Genomic DNA, 26,342 nt, shown 5'->3' on the forward strand with positions numbered 1-26,342 from the left:
GTGATTGAGTTTGACCATAGATGGGCTCGGCAGCTTGGTATGGAGAAGTAGTGGAGTTTGGGCATCAACAACACCGCTCCATTTTCCTGACCTTTTATAGAAGCAGCCATGTCACCTCAGATTGCAGCGAATCCCCCTGCGGATGCCCCAGGGGATGCCCCTCACTGGCAGAGGGGTACCGCCGGCCGGGCACAATGGTCATTTGTCTTGGAGAAGGTGAATGGTTTTGGGAATGTCAAAAGCCAGGGGAACATAACATTTGGGGAGGAATCCCTCCCTGATTAGACCTGCTCTGAACTGTGATCATAAGCTCTTAACTAGCTCTGGGTCATCAAAGAGCCTGCCTGCCTGTTGCACAAAGCGAGTTGTGCACAGGACAAATTACACTTCAAAGCCAAACTTTGAACTTGAAGTTAACTTTTGAATCTACATGCCACTCAGACGATGCCACTCTCGTCTTGCTGCTATTTTCAATTTTGACACTGAAATCTGCTGTCAAATTTGATTAAAGAAATCAACTACAGCGAATACAGTTATGTGCTTATTCCAAATGCTCTAGGAAAAACCTAAGGAAGAAAGACAATCCAGGTCCAAGCCATATCTCAATCCCAGGACATGGAAGGAGGATGGAGTTAGTGAGTGAATTATAATAAATGAAAGAGAGAAAGAGACAGAAAGAGAGAGAGTGACAGAGAGAGGAAGAAAAAGCATGAGTGAGAGAGCACAAAAGAGAGAGTTCTGAATCTGACACACAAACATGCCTCAGTCTGGGATTGGAGACACAAACATGCCTCAGTCTGGGATTGGAGACACAAACAAACAGGAAATGGAGAATTGGAAGCGGGGGCAGCTGTTTCAGATCAGGGCCCATGGGAGACACGGGACATTGGCATCTCTTTTACATTTTGGGAGAGGAGAAGCTCTCTGTCTGGCTCCAATCGGGGCCACTGAGCATCATTATCATTATTATTACCACCATGCAGCTTCAAATACAGGGCATGGGCCAGCAGACATGGGTAGATGACACACAGAAGACGATACAACTATATTTTGGGGACTGCTGTATGAAAACACTTTACATGAACATAAATATGGGACAATTATCCAGGGGGTGGCAGGAGTCCTCGGGTTTGAAGGGAGATATATGCGTACTGTATATATCCTGCAGTATGTGTACTGTCTATGCATGGAGGTCTCCTGTAAACACCTGAGGCAGACTAACCTGCTCTTTATCCTCCGCCACCACTGCCTCAACTCTGTTATTACGGTTACAGTATTCAGAGGTGAACTACTGTACCAAAACACCATACTGAGCTAAATAAGATATATGATACTCCTAAGTATTTGAAAGAAATAGATGGCAATCCATCAATCCAAGATGGCGTAGCAGTCAGACGTCTTTGTCCTGTCGTGTCCCTTGTGTTTTTCTTTTTACATCCTTTTCTTCGCATATCTTTTAAAAATATTTTCCTAAACCTCAACTTCTAAATACTCTCCTGCAACCCGCCTCACCCAATGTGGTGTGGAGCTGTTTTTCTATTTAATTCGGATCTGGAATCCCTCAACTGAAGCTAGCCTGCTAACTACCTACCAGTTATCAGTCAGCAAACCATTGCTAGCGGTCATCAGCTAACCTTCAGCTCAGAAAGCTCTCGCCAGTTCGAACAACGTGACTCAAACCAGAGCACAATGCACAATTTATTTTTTTCCCCCCATATCCCCGGATTCCTACAGCAAACTCTGAACATTTTCATCTGGATCTTCGCAACTAGCTAACCGTAATCCCGGGTGACTACTCCTGGCTAGCATTTCCATCCCGGAGCAAGCACCAATTAGCCTGAAGCTAGCCCGGTCAGGGCTCCTGTGATACCACCGAAGCCCACTCCTGGGCTACAATATCCAGACCCCTTCTACTGCCGGTACGGGGCAGAAACGCTTGCTTGCATGCTTGCTAACCCGGTCTGCTAACTGCTAGCTTGTTTAGCCCCGGCCTACAAACTGTTAGCATCGGCCTGCTAACTGTCTGAATCGCCGTGTCCCCAGTCAGCCCAACCACTCACTGGACCCATATGTTCACTTGGCTACTCATGCCTCTCTCTAATATCAATATGTTTCGTCCATTACTGTCCTGGTTAGTGATTGCTGTCTTATTTCACTGTAGAGCCTCTAGCCCTGCTCAATATGCCTTAACCAACCATGTTGTTCCACCTCCAACATATGCGATGACATCACCTGGTTTAAATGTCTCTAGAGACTATATCTCTCTCATCATTACTCAATGCCTAGGTTTACCTCCAATGTACTCACATCCTACCTTACTTTTGTCTGTACATAATGCCTTGAATCTATGCTATCGTGCCCAGAAACCTGCTCCTTTTACTCTCTGTTCAAAACGTGCTAGACGGCCAGTTCGTATAGGCTTTAGCCGTACCCTTATCCTACTTCTCCTCTGGTGATGTGGAGGTGAATCCAGGTCCTGCAGTGCCAAGCTCCACTCCCATTCCCCAGGTGCTCTCATTTGTGGATTTCTGTAACCGTAAAAGCCTTGGTTTCATGCATGTTAACATTAGAAGCCTACTCCCTAAGTTTGTTCTACTCATTGCTTTAGGACACTCTGCCAACCCGGATGTCCTAGCTGTGTCTGAATCCTGGCTTAGGAAAACCACCAAAAACCCTGAAATCTCCATCGCTATTTATAACATTTTCAGACAAGATAGAAATGCCAAAGGGGGCTTTGTTGCAATCTAGCCTGCAGAGTTCTGTATTACTATCCAAGTCTGTACCCAACCAATTCCAGCCTCTACTTCTAAAAATTCACCTTTCTAGAAACAACAACACTGTTGCCACTTGCTATAGACCTCCCTCTGCCACCAGCTGTGCCCTCGATACCATATGGGAATTGATTGCCCCCCATCTATCTTCTGAGCTCGTGCTACCAGGTGACCTAAACTGGGACATGCTTAACACCCCGGCCATCCTACAATCTAAGCTTGATGCCCTCAATCTCACACAATTTATCAATGAACCTACCAGGTACAACCCCAAATCCGTAAACACGGGCACCCTCATATATGTCATCCTAACTAACTCGCCCTCCAAATACACCTCTGCTGTTTTCAATCAAGATCTCAGCGATCACTGCCTGCATCCGTAATGGGTCTGCGACCAAACGACCACCCCTCATCACTGTCAAACGTTCCCTAAAACACTTCTGCGAGCAGGCATTTCTAAATCGACCTGGCCGGGGTATCCTGGAATGACATTGACCTCATCCCGTCAGTAGTTGATGCCTGGCTATTCTTTAAAAGTGCCTTCCTCACAGTCTTAAATAAGCATGCCCCACTCAAAAAAGTTAGAAGTATCCTGTGGCGTTCTGCATTAGCATCGAATAGCCCCTGTGATATGCAACTTTTCAGGGAAGTTAGGAACAAATATACACAGGCAGTTAGAAAAGCTAAGGCTAGCTTTTTCAAACAGAAATTTGCATCCTGTAGTACTAACTCAAAAAAGTTCTGGGACACTAAAGTCCATGGAGAATAAGAGCACCTCCCCCCCAGCTGCCCACTGCTCTGAGGCTAGGAAACACTGTCACCACTGATAAATCCACTATAATTGAGAATTTCAATAAGCATTTCTCTACGGCTGGCCAAGCTTTCCACCTGGCTACCCCTACCCCGGCAACTGCCCGGCACCCTCCACAGCAAACCGCCAATGCCCCCACCATTTCTCCTTCACCCAAATCCAGATAGCAGATGTTCTGAAAGACCTGCAAACCTGGACCCCTACAAATCAGCCGGGCTAGACAATCTGGACCCTCTCTTTCTAAAATTATCTGCCGAAATTGTTGCAACCCCTATTACTAGCCTGTTCAACCTCTCTTTCGTATTGTCTGAGATTCCAAAAGATTGGAAAGATGCCGCGGTCATCCCCCACATCAAAGGGGGTGACACTCTAGACCCAAACTGCTACAGACCTATATATATTCTACCCTGTCTTTCTAAGGTATTCGAAAGCCAAGTTAACAAACAGATTACCGACCATTTCGAATCTCACCGTACCTTCTCCGCTATGCAATCTGGTTTCAGAGCTGGTCGTGGGTGCACCTCAGCCACGCTCAAGGTCCTAAAATGACATCATAACCACCATCTGTGCAGCAATATTCATTGACCTGGCCAAGGCTTTCGACTCTGTCAATCACCACATTCTTATTGGCAGACTCGACAGCCTTGGTTTCTCAAATGATTGCGTTGCCTGGTTTACCAACTACTTCTCTGATAGAGTTCAGTGTGTCAAATCGGAGGGCCTGTTCTCCGGACCTCTGGCAGTCTCTATGGGTGTGTCACAGGGTTCAATTCTCGGGCCGACTCTCTTCTCTGTATACATCAAGGATGTTGCTCTTGCTGCTGGTGATTCTCTGATCCACCTCTACGCAGACGACACCATTCTGTATACTTCTGGCCCCTCTTTGGACACTGTGTTAACTAACCTCCAGACGAGCTTCAATGCCATACAACTCTCCTTCCGTGGCCTCCAACTGCTCTTAAACGCTAGTAAAACCAAATGCATGCTATTCAATCGATCACTGCCCGTACCTGCTCGCCCGTCCAGCATCACTACTCTGGACGGCTCTGACTTAGAATATGTGGACAACTACAAATACCTGGGTGTCTGGTTAGACTGTAATCTCTCCTTCCAGACTCACATTAAGCATCTCCAATCCAAAATTAAATCTAGAATTGGCCTCCTATATCACAACAAAGCATCCTTCACTCACGCTGCCAAACATACCCTCGTAAAACTGACCATTTTACCGATCCGACTTCGGTGATGTCATCTATAAAATAGCCTCCAACACTCTACTCAACAAACGGAATTCAGTCTATCACAGTGCCATCCGTTTTGTCACCAAAGCCCCATACACTACCCACCATTGCGACCTGTACGCTCTCGTTGGTTGGCCCTCGCTTCATACTCGTCGCCAAACCCACTGGCTACAGGTTATCTACAAGTCTCTGCTAGGTAAACCCCCGCCTTATCTCAGCTCACTGGTAACCATAGCAGCACCCCACTCGTAGCATGCACTCCAGCAGGTATATCTCACTGGTCACCCCCAAAGCCAATTCCTCTTTTGTTCATCTTTCCTTCCAGTTCTCTGCTGCCAATGACTGGAACAAACGGCAGAAATCTCTTAAGCTGGAGACTCATATGTCCCTCACTAGCTTGAAGCACCAGCTGTCAGAGCAGCTCACAGCTCACAGATCACTGCACATAGCCCATCTCTAAACAGCCCATCTATCTACCGCATCCCCATACTGTATTTATCTTGCTCCTTTGCACCACAGTATCTCTATCTCTATCTACCATTCCAGTGTTTAATTGCTATATTGTAATTACTTCGCCACCATGGCCTATTTACTGCCTTAACCTACCTCATTTGCACTCACTGTATATAGACTTTAAAAAAAAAATGTTATACTGTATGTTTTGTTTATTCCATGTGTAACTCTGTGTTGTTGTATGTGTCGAATTGCTATGCTTCATCTTGGCCAGGTCGCAGTTGCAAATGAGAACTTGTTCTCAACTAGCCTACCTGGTTAAATAAAGGTGAAATAAAATGTCAGTTTTTCTCAATGTTTACATATACATTAAGAGTCAGACATTCCCTAGTGATAATGGCGGGGGCTGACTGCTGAGTGCTGGTGGACTGATTGAGTCGCAGTAGGAGGTCGACTCTGGTTGACTCTGGCTGTGCTCGGACACTGTGGGGTGTCAATTCCAATATCACGGTCACCATGGTGTCTTCAAAGTCTCTCAGTGGTCAATACATAGCATCAGCAATTCAGGGTAAATATACATAATTGGTTCTGACAGGACCCTGCTTAGTCACAATGAGAACATGTCTAAGAGGCTGATGGACTCAAAAGCTTAACACCCACCTGAGTGATGCACTGCAATCTCTCTGGGCCAACAAACTTTCTAGCAGAGACTGTGAAAGCTGTAGGAGTGTATGTTTTTCCATTACCACCAGCAAAGTAGCATCATTAGACTGAGGAAGAAAGGGCATTTCAGATCATAGTCACAGAGTCCTTATGCGGATGATTACATTAAATAGGAACGTCGCCCCCAACTTTGTGGCTAGCTTCTCATACACACAGAACTTGAGCTCCCCTAAAACTCTTGTCTTTAGGCAAAGCCCACTCATGTTATTGTGAGATCATAGGTGGTCTCATATACTGTAACTGGTCTCATAAGGGGAGCAGTCCACCCAGCCATCAGCCGGGCTACCACCAACAGGCCCAGATACAGTGAGAAAACCGATGCCAGGCAGGCCGAGAGAGAGTTTATTTATCCTTGGAGGGAGCTATGAGCAACACATTTTTCAACCCTATTAAATTCCCCACAAGGCTCCAACTGAAGCTGCATATCAAACTCATATGGAGCTCATTATGGTTTTGTTAAATCGTTGGACATTTAATTTATGATCGGCAATCAATGATCGTCAGAATCCACCCTTTCATATACAGTGCATTTGTATTCAGACCCCTTATTTCCACATTTTTTTATGTTACAGCCTTATTCTAAAATTGATTAAATAAAAAAAGCATCCTCATCAATCTACACACTACCCCATAAAATTATTATTATAATTTTTTGCTCCAAAATACTGAAATATATAAGTATTCAGTATTCTTATTTATAGAAGTATTCAGACCCTTTGCTGTGAGACTCAAACTTGAGCTCAGGTGCATCCTGTTTCCTTTGGTCATACTTGAGATGTTTCTACAACTTGATTGGAGTCCACCTGTGGAAGATTCAATTGGACATGATTTAGAAAGGCACACACCTATCTATAGAAGGTCCCACAGTTGACCGTGCATGTCAGAGCATAAACCAAGCCATGAAGTCAAAAGGAATTGTCCGTAGAGCTCTAAGACAGGATTGTGTCGAGGCACAGATCTGGGGAAGGGTACAGAAAAGTTTATGCAGCATTGAAGGTCCCCAAGAACACAGTGGCCTCCATCATTCTTAAATGGAAGAAGTTTGGAATCACCAAGACTCTTACTAGAGCTGGCCGCCCGGCCAAACTGAGTAATTGGGCGAAAAGGGCCTTGGTCAGGAAGATGATTAAGAACCTGATGGTCACTCTGACATAGCTCCAGAGTTCCTCTGTGGAGATGGGAGAATCTTCCAGAAGGACAACCATCTCTGCAGCATTCCATCTGGTAGTGGCCAGATGGAAGCCCCTCCTTAGTAAATGGCACATGATGGTCCACTTGGAGTTTCCAAAACGCACCTAAAGGACTCTCAGACCATGAGAAACAAGATTCTCTGGTCTGATGAAACCAAGATTTGGCCTGAATGCCAAGCATCACATCTGGAGGAAACCTGGCTCCATCCCTATAGTGAAGCATGGTAGTGGCAGGATCATGTTGTGGGGATGACTGGGAGACTAGTCAGGACTGGGAGACTAGTCAGGATTGAGGGAAAGATGAATGGAGCAAAGTACAGAGATCCTTGATGAAAACCTGCTCCAAGCGCTCAGGACCTCAGACTGGGGCAAAGGTTCACCTTCCAACAGGACAACAACCCTAAGCACACAGCCAAGACAACACAGGAGTGGCTTCGGACCAGTCTCTGAACGTCATTGAATGGCCCAGACAAAGCCCGGACTTGAACCTGATCGAACATCTCTGGAGAGACCTGAAAATAGCTGGGCAGTGACACTCCCCATCCAACCTGACAGAGATTGAGAGGATCTGCAGAGAAGAATGGGAGAAACTTCCTAAATACAGGTGTGCCAAGCTTGTAGCGTCATACCCAAGAAGACATGAGGCTGTAATCGCTGCAAAAGGTGCTTCGACAAAGTCCTGAGTGGGTCTGAATACTTATGTAAATGTTATATTTCAATTTCTTTGCTTTGTCATTATGGGGTATTGTGTGTAGATTGATGAGGGCAAAAAAAACACTTGTACACTGCATAACAATGAGAGGCACCACTGAAGAAAAAAAACAAGATGCACATACCAATATTACATTTATTTAATATCCCATTACTTCTAAAATAACCTATTTTAATGAGTGGAGAATTTGGAGCAATCTTCATAAATCAATATTTCTGCTGTTTCCTCATTAATCCCATGGCTAGTATTCAACTGGATGGACATTTACAGTATGACTGACTACAGCAACGTTGTGCTTTACATTTGTACCTGGAGGGACACTTTTACCAGACTAACAATTATGATTTATGACAAACAAATGGATCCATGACAACCCTTATCCCAAATTCAAGGTGATATCCTGCGTAAACTAGAGAATATATGCTGACGTGTCAGTTTCTGCTGGAGCAAGGGGCAGTTATCCACACGGTTACCTTGACAACAACTTACGGAATGTTCACATACCATTTGAACGCCTGAGCAAACCGCACCAACTAATAAAAAGGTCCATCTCTCCTGGCCAAAATCCCCCCATAAAGCGAGTGGGGCCTGCATCGTCCCCGGCTCGGTGGAGAGTGAGCCCAGCCTAGGGGCCTGGGAGGCAGACAAGGGGAACCTGAAGTGTCCCAGTTAACTTTTCCCCTTCAGGGGAAAGAAAAACAATGGTGCTGATCAATCAGTGGGGATGTGGAGAGGCATGCTGCCCGCCGTTGGGCCACAATGGACCCTGGCTTAATGGGCAGAGCGGCCAGAGCCCACGTGAAAAGGCCTGGCTCTGTCAGCTCACAGCCCACACTCTGTGGAGAAGAGAAAACATCCCCCTCCCTCGTACTCCACTATCCTGCCTCCACCACCCCCACACTAGCTTTAGCCTGCCCGTCAGACAGCACACCCCAGGCCTGCCAAGCCAGACAGCAGCTCTGCTCATGTCAGACCTGAAATAGCACATCAGTCCCAGCGATGTCTTCTCAATCTGTTTGGATATGGTGGTGGGGAGGAAGAGCAGGGAGACTGGGGGAGACAGCAAGGAGGAGAGGGGAGACTGATTGAAGGCAAAGGTATATTTTAAACGTTGATCTGGAAGAGCGCTTTCTGAATTTTTTTAATATTTTTTTTATCTCAGGCTAAAGAAAGCAGAGAGTCATTTCAAGTAAAAACCTTGGACTTGAACAACATCTAGTGACATTCCTACCGCTGTATGCCAAGCCGCCATCTCTCTGCTCCACAGCAACAACCACAACTTGCACTCTAACCTGCCACACCCCCCAAAAATAGACTAGGGTGAAACCAGTGGCTTGTGTGAAGGCTGGGCTGCTGCGAGCCTGTCTGCCCATCGGGATGTACAGTATGGGTGGAAGGAGGGATAGACAGATAGATGGAGGGATGGGAGGATGCAGGGGTTGTCCTCCCCTGGATAAAGAGTTTAGTGTGGAACATGGTGAGTGTCCCATTGCAATTGGCCATCCCCCAGTATGATGGTTTGTACAGTAACCATCCCGTCCCTGACACAGGATGAGGCAGCCCACCGAGGCTACCCTCAGGAACCGCAGAGTGTAGAACTGGAAACCCAGACCGGTGATCCTGCCCCTAATGGCCCAATGACGAGCCATGTCTTCTGAAAAAGAAGCTTGGTTTTGGCCTGGCTCGTCCCAACAGGGATGCTGTTGTGGTCACTTGATGTTATGAACAGACATGCTGCTTCCTACTGATTCCTGGAGGTGGCCAGCAGCGGGGCCAACTCAACAGCTCCAGGCTTGGCTCAGGGTATCCTGGGAGGAATCCGGGACCTGATCCAACTGTCGTCTTTAGTAGGCTGGTCTCTTCCTTTTGTCATGGTGTGCTGGTCCAGCAGATTGGCTAGCTAGTAGCTAGCACAGGGCAAAAGCAGTCATGTACCATGACAAAATGTGGCAAAATAAGATACTTAGATTGCAGGAACAACTTTCCATGTTCTGTATTTCAATACATGGAAATTATCTCCACCCATCAATTTGGGAGCCAGGCTAATGAATCATCCAACCCAAAACAAAATGAAGCTTTTTTGTGCATTAACATAACTGTACATTTGATATCTTTATCAAGCTCATTATCTAGCTCAATGGAAGGCTATTGTCATCAGTAATGGTGGCTGAATATGGGCCTATACACAGCTACTGTGCTCTATGTTCTGGTTTCAGCAGGAGCCAGATCTCTGAATCCATTGTGCATGAGTGACGTATGATGCTGTCAACTCTGCTCAGTCTCCTCATCGTTCCAGTGTGGGTTTCTGGGTCGGGTACAATGGGTAGCTCTGTGCTGGAGCTGGTTGTATCGTATAAGGGAGGGGAGTGATGGTTCTGGGGAATTGTTTGGGAATGGCAGAGGCCCTCCGATGTCCCAAGTGTCCCTCTGCCTCTCTCCACCTTCCTTGCCCATCTCCTAGAGCTCCCCAAGTGCCCCATCACACAACGGCAGGCCTTGTAAGGCTGGGGAAAGCCAACACCAGCCTCCCAGAGGCCCTGCCATCAGAGCCACTATTGTACAGGGCATTTTCTCAGGATATCCAACACTCCGGTAAATGGGTGATCCAGCACATCCCAGTTTCCTCACTTGGAGAGCCAAAACATGGGTGGAAAAGCCTTTTAGACGCTTTTCAGAGTGGCTGATCACCTGATACAGCAGTACTCTGCACCTCTCAGGCGGGACAGAGGGCCTTGTCAGGGGAGCGGAGGCCCCGCTGCTCACAGGGCTGCAGTGTTCCTGCCAGCAAGTCGAGAGCAGCACAACACTACAACACAGTGTGTCCATGCAGGCAGGGCAGTCCTCTTCCCAGCCGTATACCCGCCGAGCATACTGAAAGGGCTCCACTCACTAATCCCACATCCTGGGTGGGAGGCTCGTCTCCTCTTTCAGACCAGAGAGGCCTCCACTGGAGGAAGAGCCCCACCAAAATCCCCTCTCATCCACCGGTGTGGATCCTAGTTAACAGCAAGCTGTCAGGCTTTGAGGAGAGGACAGAGAGAGCTCTACAAGACAGGCTCCAGCCAAGCCACAGTGGAGATAGAGTGGGTGAAGTGGTGACTGAGGGCTCCCAGGGTACTGTCTGTAAACAGTAGGTCAGCCCTGTCAAACCACAGCAAGGAGAGGACACTAATATTGTTAACATGTGGTACATGTACAGGTCTGACAAATAACCAAAAACATGTATCTAGCATGTCATGTCTCTTCAGTTTAAAAACACGGTAGTGTGTGGCTCCAAACATTTGGTTAAACAGGGGGGGGGGGGACAAGTTGATACTGGAGTGAGACAGAAGGAATGTGATGGCTCCCAGAGGGGGTGAGAGAGAGGAAATGGATTCCAAACTTGAGATGAAGAATGAGGGAAAAGGGTGAGCTTATCCTGAAATTGTCTGAAAAAGTTGAGTAAAGATTCTAGACCCTTTGGCCCACCTGCCTTCATAAATACCACATACATGTAATTCGTGGCTCTCTGAGATGACCTTACAGAGGAGCATGTAAGTCAGTGCATTCATTAAAGGCTGCGGATAAAGATCTCAGACAACTAAATAGTTCTTAATAGTCGACACCCCAGTCTGCCTGGGGCGTCTGTGATACATAGCTTCAAAAGTTCACAAAGAACATCTCATAACAAAACAGTGTCCTTAGGAACAGTCTGCTCTGCACGGTGATCCAATCAGGAAACTGATTCATGTCTGCACAGACAGGCATCTCTGCACCCCTCCCCTGCTCAGCACAACCTTTTGGAGTATGCCAACATGCACAGCTAATACTCTTAAATCACGTAAGATAGAGTGACTGAATTTGACTGAAATTGAAGGAATGCAGCTTGCAACATAAGCTGATTTATTTCCCAGTCAAAAACTCCTGTTCTAGAAATAGGACAGACAAACCACAAAGGGGAGAGGATTGACCAGACCCCCAGAGGAGTGTTGACAGACAGCTTGATAGTGATGATAATTGTAACATCTGTCAGCTATGTGCTCTTAGAGAGATCATTAGAGTATACCGAACAGTACAACTTACTTGGCTGGCAGCGATGGGACCAGACTCATCATTAAAATATCAGACCAGAAGTTTCAGAGTGGCCTCTGCTCAAGTCATCTGCCCCTTAGATGAAGAGCTGAGTTCAATCTTCATTTTCCAGGCCAAAGAGACCATATTTATCTAGCTCCAAGAAATATTCACAGAACTTATAAAATGAATGGAATTCCATTCCCTGTCTCCCAGCCATTAAAGGTCTTGTCTGTTTTTCCTGCTCTGTCATCTCCCATGTTGTGTCTTCTGTAAGGCCAATGCTTGGGACTGGGGCCGTTATACATAGCTGGAATATCTTATGATGAACTTTCCCACAACATTCGCTCTCCTTTGGCTCACTTTCCAGACGCCTATTTTAGCTGGAATAGTAAATAAGCAGAGTGAATTCATGAAGAAATCAGCTTATATCCCAACCCCATATTTTACTGCTAGTGAGACAAGTGAATATTGCACTAATGAGTCTAATATACTGTAGCAAACCACTAAAAGGTCAAGTATATTGTTTCACTGAGATCTAAATCATTCTCTTCCTTACATTGCTATTTGAACAAACCATTTCCAGATTGCATCCCAACGTAATGTCAGATCTTTAAAAAGTGACCTTTCAGTTCCCCAGCAATGAAAATATCAAATGATGTCTGCATCCTGTCTTTCTTGCTGTGAAGTGTCTACATTGTAACGTACAATGGCCTTGGAAACTTCAATCATCAAGCTGTGCAGTTCTTTGGAGGTCTACGTTTACACTGATGGGTTTTGTACGTTGAAATAACATAGGAAGGAAAGGGTCTGCTATGGGACCTTGTCCCCTAGTATGAGACAGACCTACCTGTGACAGTGGTCTGGACAGTCTGTGACTCGATGTCTTCTCTTCTGGAGACCACGAACGCAGCTGGATGCTATGAAATGACAGAGAAAGATTACACTGATAATGGTGTTTGCCATCTCATCCAAAATAACCATAATGGTCTCAATTGAAATACTTGACCAAAATGTAATAAAAAGTGCTTAAAAATGGATAACATGGTATAACACTTCTCATTACCTTCCATATTAATTTATAAAATGTGCGTGTTTAGGGTCATGGGATCATATTTACTAGGTCTCAAGATTACTAGAACAGGAATAGATAAGGATAGTCGAACAGCCCTAGAATTCTTTTTACATTGAAATGCTAGTCATTTAGCAGACTCTCTTACCCAGAGCGACTTACAGTTGGTGTGTTCACATATCACAGTGATAGAAAGTACATTTTTCCCCAATAAAAGTGCTAGTAAGGGGGTAAAAAGTCAAGTGCGAGTGTTCACAAAGGCTTTTTATGTGTATTTTGGGATTATTTAAGAAAGTATTTGATGAGGTAGGGTTTCAGGTTTTCAGAAAATGGGCAGGGACTCTGATATCCTAACTTTAGGGGGAAGCTGGTTCCAACTTTGGGGTGCCAGGACCGAGAAGAGCTTGGACTGGGCTGAGCGGGCGCTGCTGAGGGACAAAAGACCAGAGGTGGCAGAACGGAATGATCGGGTTGGGGTGTAGGGTGTGAGCACAGTCTGAAGATGGGGAGGGGCAGTCCCTCTTGCTGCTCCATGGGCAAGTACTATGGTCTAGTAGTAAATGCAAGCTTCGACTGGAAGCCAGTGGAGTGTGCGGAAGATCGGGGTGACATGGGAGAACTTGGGAATGTTGAACACCAGGCGGGCTGCAGCATTCTGGATAAGTTGCAGGGGTTTGATGACACAAGTGGGGAGCCCAGCGAACAGCATGTTGCAGTAGTCCAGACAGGAGATGACAAGTGCCTAGAATAGGACCTGCATCGTTTCCTGTGTGAGGTAGGGTCGTACTCTACTGATGTTGTAGAGAATGAACTTGCAGGTGCAAGTCAATGCTTTGATTTTTGATGAGAACGACAGGGTGTTGTCCAGCGTCACGCCAAGGTTCTTTGCACTCTAGGAGGGGGACACCGTGGAGGTGTCAAACATGATGGAGAGGTCTTGGAGCGGGCAGGCCTTCCCCGGGCGGAAGAGCAGCTCTGTCTTGTCGAGGTTGAGCTTGAGGTGGTGGGCCAACATACAAGTTCAGATATATGCCAGGCACGAAAGAGATGCGTGTTGCCACCTGGGTCAGAAGGGAGGAAGGAGAAAAGTAGTTGATTGTCATCCGCATAGCAATGATAGGAGAGACCATGTGAGGATATGACGGTGCCGAGTGACTATGTATAGAGAGAAGACGAGGGCCTAGAACCGAGCCCTGGGGGACACCAGTAGTGAGAGTACATGGTGCAGACACAGATCCTCTCCATGTCATCTGGTAGGAGCGGCCTGCCAGGGAGGATGCAATCCAAGAGTGTGCAGAGCCTGAGACGCCCAGCCCTGAGAGGGTGGAGAGGAGGATCTGATGGTTCACCGTGTTGAAGGCAGCAGATAGATCTAGGGGGATGAGAACAGAGTAGGGTCACCTTTGGCATTGAGGAGAGGGTCCATGACACAGAAAAGAGCAGTCTTAGTTGAGTGACATCTTGAAGCCTGACTGATTAGGGTCAAGAAGATAAGTCTCGGAGATATAGTGAGAGAGTTGGTCAGAGACAGCCTGCTCAAGCGTTTTGGAAAGAAGGGATACCGGTCAGTAGTTTTTGACATCAGTGGAGTCAAGTGTTGGTTTCTTGAGTGGGGGAGCAGCTCAGGCCATTATGAAGTCAGAGGGAGGAATGGAAGAAGGTCTCCAGAGATGGTCTGGAGAAGGGAGGAGGGGATAGAGTCGAGCGGGAAGGTTGTCGGGGGCCGGACCTCACTAGTCGCAGGATTTCATTTGGAGAGAGGGGGAAGATGTCAAGGCGTTGGGTAGTTTGTCAGGCATTCAATTGACCCAGAGCAAAATAAGGTTTGAACTGTGACCTACAAAGTGACTCAGGAGAATAGAAGCTAGGCCTACAGACAGAGCAGAGCAGAGTGGTGAATGTTCACAGCCTGGCCCTTTGTTGCTGTGAATTAACAGAGGGGAATGTGATATGCTGTGCACATCCTTTGTTACTACCACACAATCCCATGGCTCCATTTTCTGCCAGTTACTCTTGTACCTATTCACTCTGGTCCTGTGTGGGACTCAAAGGAGCACTTACAATAAGTGGATGCTCTAGTAGTCTACCCTACCCCCATCTCCAACTTATTTAAAAGCACCTGGATAACTGTGGAAACGTATCACTGACTATCCATTCAGGTATTCACTCTTCTATTCTCAAGCAACACATGCATCACCTGGTCATTTAGAGGGAGGTCAGATTGTGGTGCTGGTGGATGCTGTAGCGTACCTCTTGGTGCCGGTGGGTGAGAGCCTCTCTCTCTTTCCCTCAGGACTGGACGGAGCCTCTGGGGAGTAGAGTCCAGGTGACAGAGAGGCTGGGCTGGAGATGGAGTACCCTCTGTAGTTCTGGTTCTCATCTCGACTCACCAGTACCGCCTCCTACAACAGAACAGGGCATGACACACAGTCTGCATGCTCAATTTAATGTATTTATCCACACAAAACTGTGACAAACTGCTAATCCATATTCCTAAAATAACTTGTCTTGCAACCATGTTTAAGAAATGGATTCACTATGTAAATAAAACATTTGTCTCATTGCACTTTTAGTGGGTGTTCAGACGTTGTTGATAAGGTGTTTGAGATAAAGTCAGTCAACATTTTGGGAACACATACTCATTCAAAACGTTTTTCTTTATGTTTACTATTTTCTACATTGAAATAACACATGGAATACGTAAAGTGTTAAACAAATCTAAATATGTTTTATATTTGAGACTCTTCAAAGTAGCCACCCTTTGCCTTGATGACATCTTTGCACATTCTTGGCATTATCTCAACCAGCTTCATGAGGTAGTCACCTGGAATGCATTTCAATTAACAGGTGTGTCTTGTTCAAAGTTAATTTGTGGAATTTCTTTCCTTCTTAATGCATTTGAGCCAATCAGTTGTGTCAAGGTAGGGGTGGCATACAGAAGATGGTATTTTACCAAATAGTCCATAATAAGGCAAGAAACAAATAAGCAAAGAGATCAAATAAGCAAAGAGAAATGATAGTTCCTCATTACTTAAAGACATGAAGGTCAGTCTATACGGAACATTTCAAGAACTTTGAAAGTTTCTTCAAGTGCAGTCGCAAAAACCATCAAGTGCTATAATGAAACTGGCTCTCATGAGTACCGCGACAGGAAAGGAAGACCCAGAGTTACCTCTGCTGCAGAGGATAAGTTCATTAGAGTTAACTGCACCTCAGATTGCAGCCCAAATAAATGCTTCACAGAGTTCAAGTAACAGACACATCTCAACATCAATTGTTCAGAGGAGACTGCGTGAATCAGGCCTTCGATGTCGATTTGCTGCAAATAAGCCACTACTAGAGGACACCAATAAGAAGAAAATACTTGCTTGGCTAAGAAACACGAGCAATGGACATTAGACCAGTGGAAATCTGTCCTTTGGTCTGATGAGTCCAAATTTGCGATTTTTGGTTCCAACCAGCTTGTCTTTGTAAATACCATCTCATCTGGTTTGCGCTTAGCGGGACTATCATTTGTTTTTCAACAGGATAATGACCCAACATACCTCCAGACTGTGTAAGGGCTATTTGACCAAGAAGGAGAGTGATGGAGTGCTGCATCAGATCACCCAACCTCAACCCAATTGAGATGGTTTGGGAGTTGGACCGCAGAGTGAAGGAAAAGCAGCCAACAAGTGCTCAGCATATAAATATTTTTTCATTTCACCTTTATTTAACCAGGTAGGCAAGTTGAGAACAAGTTCTCATTTGCAATTGCGACCTGGCCAAGATAAAGCAAAGCAGTTCAACACATACAACAACACAGAGTTACACATGGAGTAAAACAAACATACAGTCAATAATACAGTAGAAAAGACTATATACGATGTGAGCAAATGAGGTGAGATAAGAGAGGTAAAGGCAAAACAAAGGCCATGGTGGCGAAGTAAATACAATATAGCAAGTAAAACACTGGAATGGTAGATTTGCAGTGGAAGAATGTGCGAAGTAGAAATATAAATAATGGGGTGCAAAGGAGCTAAATAAATAAATAAATACAGTAGGGGAAGAGGTAGTTGTTTGGGCTAAATTATAGACGGGCTATGTACACATGCAGTAATCTGTGAGTTGCTCTGACAGCTGGTGCTTAACGCTAGTGAGGGAGATAAGTGTTTCCAGTTTCAGAGATGTTTGTAGTTCGTTCCAGTCATTGGCAGCAGAGAACTGGAAGGAGAGGCGGCCAAAGGAAGAATTGGTTTTGGGGGTGACCTGAGAGATATACCTGCTGGAGTGCGCGCTACAGGTGGGTGCTGCTATGGTGACCAGCGAGCTGAGATAAGGGGGGACTTTGCCAAGCAGGGTCTTGTAGATGACCTGGAGGGACGAGTATGAAGCGAGGGCCAGCCAACGAGAGCGTACAGGTCGCAGTGGTGGATAGTATATGGGGCTTTGGTGACAAAACACACGGCACTGTGATAGACTGCATCCAATTTATTGAGTAGGGAATTGGAGGCTATTTTGTAAATGACATCGCCGAAGTCGAGGATCGGTAGGATGGTCAGTTTTACGTGGGTATGTTTGGCAGCATGAGTGAAGGATGCTTTGTTGCGAAATAGGAAGCCAATTCTAGATTTAACTTTGGATTGGAGATGTTTGATGCGAGTCTGGAAGGAGAGTTTACAGTCTAACCAGACACCTAGTTATTTGCAGTTGTCCACATATTCTAAGTCAGAACCGTCCAGAGTAGTGATGCTGGACGGGCGGGCAGGTAGCGATCGGTTGAAGAGCATGCATTTGGTTTTACTTGTATTTAAGAGCAGTTGGAGGCCACGGAAGGAGAGATGTATGGCATTGAAGCTCGTCTGGAGGTTAGTTAACACAGTGTCCAAAGAGGGGCCAGAAGTATACAGAATGGTGTCGTCTGCGTAGACTCACCAGCAGCAAGAGCGACCTCATTGATGTATACAGAGAAGAGAGTCGGCCCAAGAATTGAACCCTGTGGCACCCCCATAGAGACTGCCAGAGGTCCGGACAACAGGCCCTCCGATTTGACACGCTGAACTCTATCAGAGAAGTAGTTGGTAAACCAGGCGAGGCAATCATTTGAGAAACCAAGGCTATCGAGTCTACTAATGAGGATGTGGTGATTGACATGTCAATGAATACGGCTGCATAGTATTGTTTCTTATCGATGGTGGTTAAGATATCGTTTAGGACCTTGAGTGTGGCTGAGGTGCACCCACGACCAGCTCTGAAACCAGATTGCATAGCGGAGAAGGTGCGGTGGGATTCGAAATGTTCGGTAATCTGTTTATTGACTTGGCTTTCGAAGACCCTAGAAAGGCAGGGTAGGATGGATATAGGTCTGTAACAGTTTGGGTCAAGAGTGTGTCCCCCCTTTGAAGAGGGGGATGATCGCAGCTGCTTTCCAATCATTGGGAATGTCAGACGACGCGAACGAGAGGTTGAACAGGCTAGTAATAGGGGTTGCAACAATTTCGGCAGATCATTTTAGAAATAGAGGTTCCAGATTGTCTAGCCCGGCTGATTTGTAGGGGTCCAGATTTTGCAGCTCTTTCAGAACATCAGCTGACTGGATTTGGGAGAAGGAGAAATGGGGAAGGCTTGGGCGAGTTGCTGTGGGGGGTACAGTGCTGTTGACCGGAGTAGGGGTAGCCAAGTGGAAAGCATGGCCAGCCGTAGAAAAATGCTTATTGAAATTCTCAATTATAGTGGATTTATCAGTGGTGACAGAGTTTCCTATCCTCAGTGCAGTGGGAAGCTAGGAGGAGGTGTGTGGGAACATGTGGGAACTCCTTCAGGAAAAGCATTCCAGGTGAAGCTGGTTGAGACAATGCCAAGAGTGTTCAAAGCTCAAATATAAAATAGATTTTGGTTACTACATGATTCCATATGGGTCTTTTCATAGTTTTGATGTCTTCACTAATATTCTACAATGTAGAAAATAGTAAAAATAAAGAAAGACCCTTGAATGAGTAGGTGTGTCCAAACCTTTGATTGGAACTGTATATGCTTCATAAAACTCTTCAAAAAGAGGGCAATACACATCAGGTATAATGTACAGTCATGTTAGAGCTGCACATCCTGAGGTAAGTAAATACAGGTTTGTGGAAATCAGATATGTAATATCCCCATGTTAGAATGATGACAGTCAGTATTCTTTCCTATGCCTTGGGCCTGGCATGGGCTTGTATTCTGCCAGTGTTACCACGGAGATCCAGCAGTAGTTCTGTCACACTATAAAACACAGGAACATCAGCTGATTTACAGCATCCCCTGGTTCCTCTCCCATGTTTCCACTGTCACAGGGCCACAGTTATGGAATATCTCTACAGTCACACTAGGATGTCTCATTCCAGCTCATCTGGACTTCTAATAAATCATTGATAAGCAGACACCATGCAATCTGTGAATATGAAGCAGACCCAGCGTCTGCATAGCTCTCAGGCATCAGCCATGAAACAAAAACATTAAGACAGGAATAATAATGTAGAGATATGATGCTGATGTAACAAAATACCAGAGGATACTGGGATAAAAACTATATCAAATAATGTCTCCAAAAGGTCACTCAATGAAGGCCTAAGGACTTTTAATAGGCCTTACATCCATCATATGCCCATCAACAAAGTGCTGATCCACAAATGAAGTGTAACATTATAGTGAAACTTTTCAGCATGAAAGCTGTCCTAAAGGGAATTTACAGACCAAAGATGGAAGCTCCTGCAGGAGATAGATAGAGAGCATGGGTGACTGACCTGGAAGCGTCCAGTGAGCTGTTCTGGGGTGGTGGTTCCATTGGTCTGTTCAGGGATGGGGGGCTCAGGCCTGTAGAAAGAGAGACACACTGGAGTTTATTGGACGACACACATGAACAAACGCATACCTAACCTTTAATCAAGCAGGTCGCTACATCCTAGGAGAGGGCAAGACTGGCCCAGTAGAGAAACATGGTCTTCAGTACCACACAATTCACCTAAGTCACGCCCCTAAACAAATACTCAAAACCATGATTGCTTAACCTTAGTTGTTAAAACCATGAGTAAGAAAGCTTGCAGACATTACTGCATTAAAGGATACAAGCCAAAACCCCACATTAGACCAAGCTGTACTTCAAAAGACATGGACCAAGGTCAACTACAGTAACTTACACCAGCGATTCTAATCAGGTCTCTTAGATGACTTGAACCATGTCAAAGTATTCCCTACAATGATAGCTTGGAAGCTCTGATAACAATTTTCTGTAATGTCTCATATTATTCATTAACATGTTGAGTAGAATGGTCTGATTTGATTTGGCTACATCACTATACACAGTGAAAGAGTTGGAAAGATGAGGCTCTGCTAGGAGAATAATTTTAACCTGTTGAGTGTAGGGGGCAGTATTTAGATTTTTGGATGAAAAACATACCCAAATTTAACTGCCTATTTCTCAGGCCCAGAATCTAGAATATGCATATAATTGTCAGATTAGGATAGAAAACACTCTAAAGTTTCCAAAACTGTCAAACTATTGTCTGTGAGTAAAACAGAACTGATATTGCAGGCGAAAACCTGAGGAAAATTCAACCAGGAAGTCACCTCTATTTTGAAAGCTCCATGTTCCATTGAATGCCTTCCCTCCATATACAGGGATATCAACCAGATTCCTTTTCCTATGGCTTCCCCATGTTGTGAACAGTCTTTAGACATAGTTTCAGGCTTTTATTTTGAAAAATGAGCGAGAAAGATCACATTGCGTCAGTGTATAGCTGGGTGTCCCCAGAGTTTTGCTTGCGCAACAGTTTGGAGCAGCCATTGTGTCTCTCTTTCCTATTAACGAAGCTAAAGTCCCGGTTGATATATTGGAATTAGCCGCCAGCTGTTTCTAATATTTTGTCTACGGAGAGAGATGTTCTTACATAAACGCTTGGATAGCTTTCACCGAAAAGCTTTATTGAAATCTGACACACCGGGTGAATTAACAACAAGCTAAGCTGTGTTTTGCTATATTGCACTTGTGATTTCATGAAAATGTAATATTTGTAGTAATTTAATTTGAATTTGGCGCGCTGCAATCCAGCTGATGTTGACGTAAATGATCCCGCTAACGGGATGGGTGCATCAAGAAGTTTTAAAGAGCTTAAGAATTGTTCTGAAGGTTATTTTTTTAAATCAGAACAACATACAGTACTTTGGCATAGGGGAACCAAAATAAGGTGTCTGATTCGAAGATTCTTTAGACTTTTGCCAGTGTGCACATCAGTGCTTTCTCACTCTCAGGTTTTCCGTCATTGTTAGATCTCGTGACATAATATGCACGTACACTTTTCAATTCAGATATTATGTGAGTGCCGAAGGACATGTGTGTGTGTGTGTGTGTGTGTATATATATATATATATATATATATATATATATATATATATCTCAAGTCACAAGAGATAAGAGTGAGACTGAAAACCTGAGAGTGAGAAAACACTGATATGTAAGTGCACACTGGCAAAAGTCTAAAGAATCTTCGAATCAGACACCTTATTTTGGTTCCCCTACTTTTGGTTCCCCTACGCCAAAGTACTGTCAGTACAACCTCTGGTATCTCAAGAGAACCTTCAAAACAATTCAAGCTCTTTAACATGATTTTCCTAGCAGAGCCTCATCGTTCAAACCTCTTTCACTGTGCTCACTTTAATGAAACTTATACCCAGTTCTGAGTGGAACATTTTGGACTGTATGACCCAATGTAAACAACTACAGTAGTGTCCCCCCTCACTGTAGGACTGTAGGACTGCCTGCCTCTCCTCTCAGCTAAGCCTCAGTCCAGGGTAATGAGGCGCACAGGAAGGCCCTGGATGCCTGTGGTAAATCGCCCAGAAACACACCTCTAACAGCCCAGACCTTGGCCCTGCTGAACAGTATCTGAATACTCCACATGTGCTGCAGGGGCACATCCAACCAGGAGAACGGCTGGAAGTGGAAAACAGGCTCCTCGTGCTACAGCAGTGAGAAGATGTGAAACTTAATGGATAAAACAGAACATAATGGATGGTAAATTGGGCTTCAAAATAACTTCCCTGTAAGGAAATGACTGTGTTTTCACTTGGAATTCACAAATTAAAGTAACATTTCCGCTATGTGTATCCAGTTCAGCTCCTCTGGTTGAGAGAGATGAGGATAAAGTTAACTTATGTCCTTCAGACAATGAGAGGCATACAAGGTTAACTACTAGGCCTTATATAATGTGACCTGTAATCTAACCATGGCCTTCTGTCACAGGCATCATGTACAGCAGTAGATGGATGAGCACGGGCAGAGAGGAGTGGCTGTTGTCATAGACCATGGAGAGGTGAAGATGCTCATCTCTCCTCTAGAGAGCTGTCTGATCTCTGCATGGAACAGGGACGTAACATCACCGATCAGCAAAGGAACAACATGTTGATCTTTGTCATAATTGGGTACTGGGAGTTTGCCTGCCAAGCATTCTTCAGACAGATAATAGATTGCATAGATTCCTCTGTCTGCCCTCTGACCTTCAGATTAATGATGAAAACAAAACAGAGCAGATTAATAGAAGAGAACAGTGACAATACAGTGAACTATTAGAATAAACATACCACTGTCTTGTCTTATAGCTATCTTGAATTCCATTCACACACTGTTCACATTGACCAAGGCACGTCACTTCTCACTTGTACAGTATGCACAGACCTGAGACATTGAATGTGGTGCCAAAGATTAGAAAGAAACATGACTGAATAGGGCTGCCTATATAGTAGCCTATATACAGTGGGGCAAAAAAGTATTTAGTCAGCCACCAATTGTGCAAGTTCTCCCACTTAAAAAGATGAGGCCTGTAATTTTCATCATAGGTACACTTCAACTATGACAGACAAAATGAGAAGAAAAAAAAATCCAGAAAATCACATTGTAGGATTTTTAATGAAATTACTTGCAAATTATGGTGGAAAGTAAGTATTTGGTCAATAACAAAAGTTTCTCAATACTTTGTTATATACCCTTTGTTGGCAATGACAGAGGTAAAATGTTTTCTGTAAGTCTTCACAAGGTTCACACACACTGTTGCTGGTATTTTGGCCCATTCCTCCATGCAGATCTCCTCTAGAGCAGTGATGTTTTGGGGCTGTTGCTGGGCTACACGGACTTTCAACTCCCTCCAAAGATTTTCTATGGGGTTGAGATCTGGAGACTGGCTAGGCCACTCCAGGAACTTGAAATGCTTCTTATGAAGCCACTCCTTTGTTGCCCGGGCGGTGTGTTTGGGATCATTGTCATGCTGAAAGACCCAGCCACGTTTCATCTTCAATGCCCTTGATGGAAGGAGGTTTTCACTCAAAATCTCACGATACATGGCCCCATTCGTTCTTTCCTTTACACGGATTAGTCGTCCTGGTCCCTTTGCAGAAAAACAGCCCCAAAGCATGATGTTTCCACCCCCATGCGTCACAGTAGGTATGGTGTTCTTTAGATGCAACTCAGCATTCTTTGTCCTCCAAACACGACGAGTTGAGCTTTTACCAAAAAGTTATATTTTGGTTTCATCTGACCATATGACATTCTCCCAATCTTCTTCTGGATCATCCAAATGCTCTCTAGCAAACTTCATACGGGCCTGGACATGTACTGGCTTAAGCAGGGGGACACGTCTGGCACTGCAGAATTTGAGTCCCCGGCGGCGTAGTGTGTTACTGATGGTAGGCTTTGTTACTTTGGTCCCAGCTCTCTGCAGGTCATTCACTAGGTCCCCCTGTGTGGTTCTGGGATTTTTGCTCACCGTTCTTGTGATAATTTTGACCCCACGGGGTGAGACCTTGTGTGGAGCCCCAGATCGAGGGAGATTATCAGTGGTCTTGTATGTCTTCCATTTCCTAATAATTGCTTCCACAGTTGATTTCTTCAAACCAAGCTGCTTACCTATTGCAGATTCAGTCTTCCCAGCCTGGTGCAGGTCTACAATTTTGTTTCTGGTGTCCTTTGACAGCTCTTTGGTCTTGGCCATAGTAGAGTTTGGAGTGTGACTGTTTGAGGTTGTGGACAGTTGTCTTTTATACTGATAACAAGTTCAAACAAGTGCCATTAATACAGGTAACGAGTGGAGGACAGAGGAGCCTCTTAAAGAAGAAGTTACAGGTCTGTGAGAGCTAGAAATCTTGCTTGTTTGTAGGTGACCAAATATTTATTTTCCACCATAATTTGCAAATAAATTCATTTAAAAAATCATACAATGTGATTTTCTGGATTTTTTCCCCTCGTTTTGTCTGTCATAGTTGAAGTGTACCTATGATGAAAATTACAGGCCTCATCTTTTTAAGTGGTAGAACTTGCACAATTGATGGCTGACTAAATACTTTTTTGCCCCACTGTAAGTGCCATTGGGCAATATTCCGATGCCCAACTGCAGTTGCTCAGTAACATCACATTACAAGGACCAATAAGATCAGAGGGACATGACATCATGCCCACATGGTCAGTGAACAATGGATTCATTAAGAGGCAGCTGATGGAGGATAAATGACAGTATGAATGACAAGATACTGCTGGTGTTTTTCTTTTTAGTGTCACAGTAAAATCTCCACTCAGCTGCAGATATCAATCTGAAATCAAAAAGTACCTCAAAGAGTGCACAAGTCAGGTTATTGTACATATGGGTATTTGGTGCAGTTCCTCAGTTTAAGACAGGCACGCCTTAACCAACACTCCTATTCTAAGGGTGAGCTGATGCCAACTTCTGCCCATGGGCAAACCCAGCTGTAATCCAGCTGCAGTGATCTGCAGGGCTGTAAACCCATTTACCAGGTTCCTCTCTTACACTATACTTCAGATCATCAGACATTACACTGCATAATATGTGTGTAGTTTTCATGATTCTTCATGGGAGTTAATTTACTGTTAAGAACAACGCATTGCATAATGCTGCAGATTGACCAACAAGGGGGGTAATACTGTAGTTGATTGGAGGTGGCTAGAGGGGTGCTGGACTAGTATTGATAAGAGAGACATGGTTCTGCCTGCCATCTAAAGACAGTAGGGCCTTGATAGTGCAAACCACCCTTCACTACCTTTCCTATCCTGTTTGCCTGTTTGCCTCTGCCAGTAGAACAGTGGGTCTAGGGGCAGATGGAGCAGAGTGGCTGGTGGAGCTACAGAGTGCCATTGTCCTGGGAAGCAAGGGAGTCACAGAGTTGTTTCTGGCTCGGAAGGAGACATGAGGTCAGCAGGGAAAAATCCACTCACATGGACCTGGGGCATGCAAAGAGGAAGCGTGTGTGTGTGTGTGTGTGTGTGTATGAAGAATTTAGTGTGAGAATTCACAGAGAGGCAGAGACAGAAAGACAGAGACAGAGCAAGGACTCGCCAACCAATAGCCTCACTTCACAGGAAAGGGTCCATTGTGGAGCCAATTCTCTGCCACCCTAAAAAGTTCTCCGCTAACTTTTAAACAATGTTTATTAACATGGGAAATGGAACAAACAGTTCATCTTGGCAAGATAATTCTGACACATTGTGGTATTCCCCCAGAATGAAGCCACGGGTCCTTTGTAGGGAGAGAGAGATGGGACATCTTAAGACGTTAATAACAAACACTATAATTGTGGAAAGTGGGAGGGAGGATGTGGCAACTGTGGCATGGCACTAGCACAAATATAAGCAATCAGCAGATGTAAGCTGACCAGAGAGCACAGATGTGGTCTGCATGCCACGGTGCGGTGACCCCATCTCAGTGGCGACCCGTCATTCAGGGCAGGTGAGTCAGAGCCCCAAATGTTTAGCTAAAAAAAAGGCTTGTTTTGCATTTTATTTTGACATTAATTCTCGTTACATATCAGTTTGCAAACAATGTAAAAAATATGCTTGAGTTAATAAAGCCGCATACTCTCTTGAGTAAGGCAGCTACAAAATGAGAAGGCGGTGTGTCACAGCATCATCGGACTGAGCTTGTCGTCATTGCAGGCAATTTCTACGCTGTGCTTTACAGGGAAGACATCCTCCTCCCTTCCTGCAGGCTCATCCTGACAAGACCCTCCAGCGGGACAATGCCACCAGCCACACTGCTCGTTCTGTGCGTGAGTTCCTGCAAGACAGGAATGTCAGTGTTCTGCCATGGCCAGCGAAGAGCCTGGATCTCAATCCCATTGAGCACGTCTGGGACCTGTTGGATCGGAGGGTGAAGGCTAGGGCCATTCCCCCAGAAACATCAGGGAACTTGCAGGGGCCTTGGTGGAAGAGTGGGGTAACATCTCACAGCAAGAACTGGCAAATCTGGTGCAGTCCATGAGGTGATGCACTGCAGTACTTAATGCAGCTGGTGGCCACACCAGATACG

General features: G+C 45.1%; 1 protein-coding gene across 1 annotated transcript in view; it reads right to left on the reverse strand.

Moving 5' to 3' along the window:
* LOC109879630 (PDZ and LIM domain protein 2) overlaps positions 1 to 26,342 on the reverse strand; it is a 58,802-nt gene that overhangs the window by 10,976 nt on the left and 21,484 nt on the right. Inside the window, exons 4-6 of the mRNA XM_020471797.2 lie at positions 19,782 to 19,851; positions 15,274 to 15,425; positions 12,802 to 12,871 (exon numbers count right to left, since the gene is read on the reverse strand). Of these exons, the coding sequence (XP_020327386.1) occupies positions 12,802 to 12,871; positions 15,274 to 15,425; positions 19,782 to 19,851 (292 nt within the window). The remainder of the gene's footprint in view (positions 1 to 12,801; positions 12,872 to 15,273; positions 15,426 to 19,781; positions 19,852 to 26,342) is intronic.

The sequence above is a fragment of the Oncorhynchus kisutch genome, linkage group LG3 (assembly GCF_002021735.2).
Source record: "Oncorhynchus kisutch isolate 150728-3 linkage group LG3, Okis_V2, whole genome shotgun sequence".
In the NCBI taxonomy this organism is placed as follows: Eukaryota; Metazoa; Chordata; class Actinopteri; order Salmoniformes; family Salmonidae; genus Oncorhynchus; species Oncorhynchus kisutch.